Source organism: Elephantulus edwardii, unplaced genomic scaffold (genome assembly GCF_000299155.1).
Source record: "Elephantulus edwardii isolate Elephantulus edwardi_28Jun2011 unplaced genomic scaffold, EleEdw1.0 scaffold00003, whole genome shotgun sequence".
Taxonomy (NCBI): Eukaryota; Metazoa; Chordata; class Mammalia; order Macroscelidea; family Macroscelididae; genus Elephantulus; species Elephantulus edwardii.
The window spans coordinates 26,870,572-26,876,017 of record NW_006399753.1 but is presented as its reverse complement, the minus strand read 5'-3'; the positions used below and the strand labels follow the sequence as shown (position 1 = coordinate 26,876,017).

Below are 5,446 nucleotides of genomic sequence, written 5' to 3'. Positions count from 1 at the left end.
CATTCCTATTCAATGGTGGTGTGTCAGACCGAGTTATGGTGACAGACAGAAAATGCAAGCAAAGCTTCCGCATTTTGTAAAAGTTACTAAATATAGTCTCAAAAGCTCTTTGGAGGGAGCTCTGCTGGCCTAGTGACAAGAAGCTGCATTGCAATCCCAGAAGATTGTAGTTTGAATCCTACAGATGCTCTGATGGAGAAGGAGGGATAATCTCCTCCCGTACCAGTCAAAGAAAGAAATAGGCAATAAAATTCATTATCTTTATGCATAAAATTATTTGGTAGAATGCTTTATAGCAACAATTATCTTAATTGATTCATTTCTCATCTAATTCTTACTATAACTATTTGGCATTATTATATTATGAACTCAATAGAAAATCTGAGGGTCAGAAAGAGGTAAGATGAAAGGCCAAACACTAAAACTAGCTCTTTTGTCCGCAAGTACATAGAATTTTTTTTTAAACTGTACCCCAGTTGCTTCCATTTTTTTTCTTCTATTGTTTATGAGGTCAAAATATTTTTCCATTATTCACATGTATTAACAAAATACTACATGATTGTGTGGAGGTAGGATTTTGGTTTTTTCTTTTTTCATTTGTATACAGTGTTTCATGCCTTCATTCACACTGTGTCTTACATTCTCATTCATTGTGTTTTATAAAATTAATTGCCCCTGATCCATTACCCCACAGTTTCAGGTCCCCACTGGATCCTTCCTAATTCCTTCACCCCCTCATAAGATTTTTAAGAATGATTTTTCTATCCATTGCCTTAGATCTGACACATGGACAGGTGGAAATGTGTAAGTAAAATGAATCTTTGAGGCTCCAACCACCACCTTCAGCCACCTACCTCCTTCTTTCTGAGGAGGTGTGGTCTCCGGCTTTCTCAACTGTGGACACATTGCCGGCTGTTGAATAGCATCTTCAAAATGAACCGCTGCAAGGCCAACTTAAGACAGGGGGCTAAATAGACTGTAGAGACTGTGGCAAGGCATAGCCTGATAAAGAGTCAGATGGAGCTAAGCACAGAGGACTTGCAATGAAGCAAGAGTCAGAGGTTCCTCTTGCTGTAAGACTAGGGGAAGAGCTGGCTTGAGACTGTTATTTACTGAACCTGGGCTTTCTCTTAGGGCATTATATCCTTTGTTTCCCACCTCCCAAACCCACAAATGTGTGGGGAAAGAGGTCTTATATAAAGTCGGTATGGTCATTTGCCAAGGAATTTTGGCCATAGTAATTAGTAGAAGAAGATGCAATAGAGTGCGGCCATGTCTGTCCTTATAGGGATCAGTTTTATGTTGTGGATATTGTTGACAGGAGCAGTTCCCCTTTGTGGAAGATAGGAGAGGAGGATTCAGTCATCTTCCTTTTATACTTACTCCATTCATAGACTGAATATGTAAACACTAACAAGTCAGGGAAGGTGCTATCCTCACAATCTTAAGCTATAATGTTGCAGTTGCTACGTCAAACCATTTCACTGAAAATGTTGTTGTGTGTCACAGAGTCAGAACCAACTCATAGCTGACCCTCCAGTGGGTTTTCAGATGGAGTAAATCACATAAAAGAAGACTTAATCTTTCTCAGAGCAGCTGGTGGATTTAAACCATGTACCTCTGCACTGGCAGTTCAATTCCTTATCACTAAGCCACCCGAGTTCTCTATGCAAAGTATGAGATAAAGCCTCATCGTACAGAGGACCACTCTAGCTGCGCTTCTTCCGAGACAGATTTGCTTTTTCTTCTGGTAAACACATGGTGCACTTAATATTCTTCACTTACAATATAATTTAAAGGGATTAATTATTCTTTGAGCTTCCTAACTGCCCAACTTTATGATGGAAATGAAAATACCATGGTTTGGGTAAAATGTATGCTAAGCTTTAAAGTATTATCTTTGCTCTTTAAAGAGGTCCTTGGCAGTAGATTTACATATTGCAATAATTTCTTTGGTTTCTTGACTGCTGCTTCCACTGGTGTTGATTATAGATTCAAGTATAAAGAAATTTTTGACAATTTTAATCTTTCTCTACTTATCATGAAGTTGCTTGCTAGTCTAGTTGTGAAGATTTTTATTTTCTTTATATTGAGATGTAATCCATATTGAAGGCTATAGTCTTTGAGCTTCTTCAATACGTACTCCAAGTCTTTTTTGTTTTCCACAGCCAAGGGTGTGATAAATGCATATAACAAGTTGTTAAAGAGCTCTGATGGTATTTTGCTGAAGTGCCCAGTTGCCAATCAAAATGTTGGCAGTTTGAACCAACCAGCTGCTCCTTGGGAGAAAGCTGGGGCAGTCTGCTTTTGTGTTGATGAGTAGCCTTGAAAAACCTATGGAGCAGCTGTCCTCTGTCAGAAAGGGTCACTATGAGTTGGCATCACATCAGCAGAAATAAGATTCTGGAGAACTCACCTTAAAATTATAACTCAGACAAAGTTCAAGAGACTGAGAACACAATTTGAACTTCTCTTGAGATAAATAAACCTGAGCCATGAGGAGATGAGCATCTGCGTAAGAGGAATTGTGTTCTAGGCAATGCTGCAGGTTACTATAAGCAGCTTCAATGTCACCTAAAAAGGAAAAAAAACAAAACAAAACAAAAAAGCACTAGTTTAACTCAAACAGGAGTTGGAGATGTGAGAAAAATGGGAGATGTTTCACCTACTATTTTATAGTTCTTTTCTCATTTAAGTTTGGGACCTTTAGGACTTATCTATTGAAAACCATAATCCATTAAAACAGAAAAGGTTTTTCTTAGAGGTAGAAGTATCAGTGGTAAATAATCCATAAAGGTAGTACAGTATTAAATATAGCATCAAAGTTTGTCAACAAACCATCAACGATAATATTCAATATTCAATGCTTTGTTTTGTGATATAATCCTTCACTAGTAAAAAAATTAAAATAGGAGCCTAAGCATAAGACAGTTTAAGGTACAAATTACCGACCTAGGCTATTTTAAGCAGAAGGTAAAGGAAAGTCTTAATACTAAAAGAGAAGACTACAGAAATGAATTAGGCTTTGAAAGTAAGACAATGAATAAATGGAGACTGTTTAACACAGATTAGAATTTTTTTTTTCTCTTTTAGGTGAACAGCAAGGAAAGGTGGTGTTGACATTTAAAAGATCATTAGTATTTATAAAGGAGAAAGGAATCAAAATTGTTAGGGGAAATCCATCATACAAGAAAAGACCAAAATAACACTTTAATTAGGAATAGCCAAGTCCCCACTAGAAGAAACTGGAACACATGGCTGCCCTCATAGCACATGCCAGGCCAGGACTATTTCAAATTATTAAGGATGCATTTTAAAAAATGTGGTCTCTACACTTTAGTTTCTAGATACTTTCAACATTCAGTAATTAATTTGTATACATTTTTAGAACATGTAATGAATGCATACAGTCAAATCACAGAAATCAAGTCCCCACTTTTTTCAAATGATAGGTGGCACCCACTGAAACGGCATCAAGATTGTAGGATGAGCTGTAGATTGTGAGGCAATCTCTGCCTGTGCCAGTTGGATACGACTCTACAGTACACACCAAGGGGGAGAAAATGACTGTAAGATGACTCATCAACAGTCTGCCGTAGGCCGATGACACAAAGTTACTTGCAAAAACTAAAGAGGACTTTGAGACACTTGTATCAGAAGAGCAAAGACTACAGCCTTCAATATAGTTTTATCTCATTGTCAACAAAACAAAAATCCTCATCACTGGACCAATAGGGAATATCATGATAGAGAAAGATTTAAGTGTCAACTACTGCATTTTACTTGGATCTATGATCAACACCTTTGGTTACAGCAGTCAAGAAATCAAAACACACGTATTGGTAAAATGTGAACCTCTCTAAAAAGTTAAAAAACAAGGATGTCAGTTTGAAGACTAAGACTAAGACATACTTTATCCAAGTTGTGGTTTGTTAAGTTACTTTCTATACAACTTAAAGTTGGATAACGAATAAGATGAAAGAAGTGATACCTTGCCTATGGAGTGTGGTGTTGGAGAAGAGTATTGACTATCTCATTAACTTCCAAAAGAACAAAAAGCCTGGCTTGGGAAAAGTGCATCCACAGTGCTCTTTATAGACATAGATGGTGAAACTTTGTCTCACAAACTTTGGACATATTGTCAAGAGGGGCCAATCCTTGAAAAAACACATCATGCTGGAAAAGGTGGTGGATCAGAGAAAGAGGGGAAGACCTTCAACATGATGGTTTTGGCTCTGTGTTACAGTAACTCTAACGTCGGGATTGATCATATCAGAAACAGTAAGGGTGACTCAGGAAGGGGTTCAGATCTGTTGTTTATGTTTTTCATAGGGTCACCATGAGTCAAATGCAACTCAATGACACGTAAGAACAACAACAATACTGCAAATGGAATGAAAGTTGAAATACTGTTTGTTTTGGCATAAGGAAAAAATACACTCAGATCTCAAATGAATAGTTTAGAGACTTTATTCAGTAATGTAGCTAGACAACTGTTTTCCAAATTTCAGGTTCTTTCACCCATTAGCAGGAATGACAAAGTGAGAGACCAGTACATTCCATGCCAGTGAGAAATTTATTAAAGAGAGAGGGCCTTTGCAAAAGGGAAGATATGAGGGATCTCTGCTATGAGCACATCTCTTAACAAACAAGAAAGTAGAATTTTTAAAACTAAGAGAGGAGGTAGGGTTTCAGGAACTAGCCTATTCATGGGAGAATGATATCACATTCATTTATGGAGGAAAACAGAGTTTCATAACTGGTTCACAGAGTAGGGATTATGGTAATTAAGTGCATGGCCAGCAGGCCATGTCTCTGAGTTTGAATCTCATTTCAGCATGTAACAGTGGGCAAGTGTTAACAAGGAGATCATCTGAGCACACTACAGAAGAAGCTTGCCCACTTTGGGAAATTTGGCTCTGTGAGCTAATTTCCATAGAAACCAAGATTTTTATCATATGTGGCCTAGTGAGTAAGGAGTTGTGCTTCCAAACCAAAGGCAGGCAGTTCAAATTTACTAACTGCTTCAAAAGAGAAAGACGAGGAATCTCATCAACTTATAACCACTAAAAACCTGCTGAAGGGTCACCTATGAGTTGGTTCTGACTCAATGGCATATAACAAGGTGTCTGGAGAGGAGACTATAGGATATGGAGGCACAAGTGTGAGCTTCTCTCTGAAAGAGCCAGAGGGAATAAGAATAGCCAACTCCTCACTGCCCCAGAGCAGAAAACAGATAAGAAGCTGTAGTCCAGTTCTAGGGTATATCTAGAGACACACCAACAGCAAGAGGTTTGTTTAGTCATTGTTGACTCACAGTCCTGGTATTGATAATGGGGTTTATTAAGGATGTAGTTGCTGATGTTAGATGGATCTTGGCTGAAAGCAGAGAATACCAGAAGAATGTCTATCTGTGTTTCATTGATTATGCAAAGGCATTTGACTG

The 5,446-nt window shown here is 37.9% G+C and overlaps 1 protein-coding gene across 1 annotated transcript in view; it reads right to left on the bottom strand.

The window, feature by feature from the left end:
• Positions 1 to 5,446, bottom strand: part of TTC21B (tetratricopeptide repeat domain 21B) — a 102,235-nt gene that overhangs the window by 53,593 nt on the left and 43,196 nt on the right. The window contains exon 13 of the mRNA XM_006879482.1: positions 2,417 to 2,574. Within this exon, the coding sequence (XP_006879544.1) occupies positions 2,417 to 2,574 (158 nt within the window). The remainder of the gene's footprint in view (positions 1 to 2,416; positions 2,575 to 5,446) is intronic.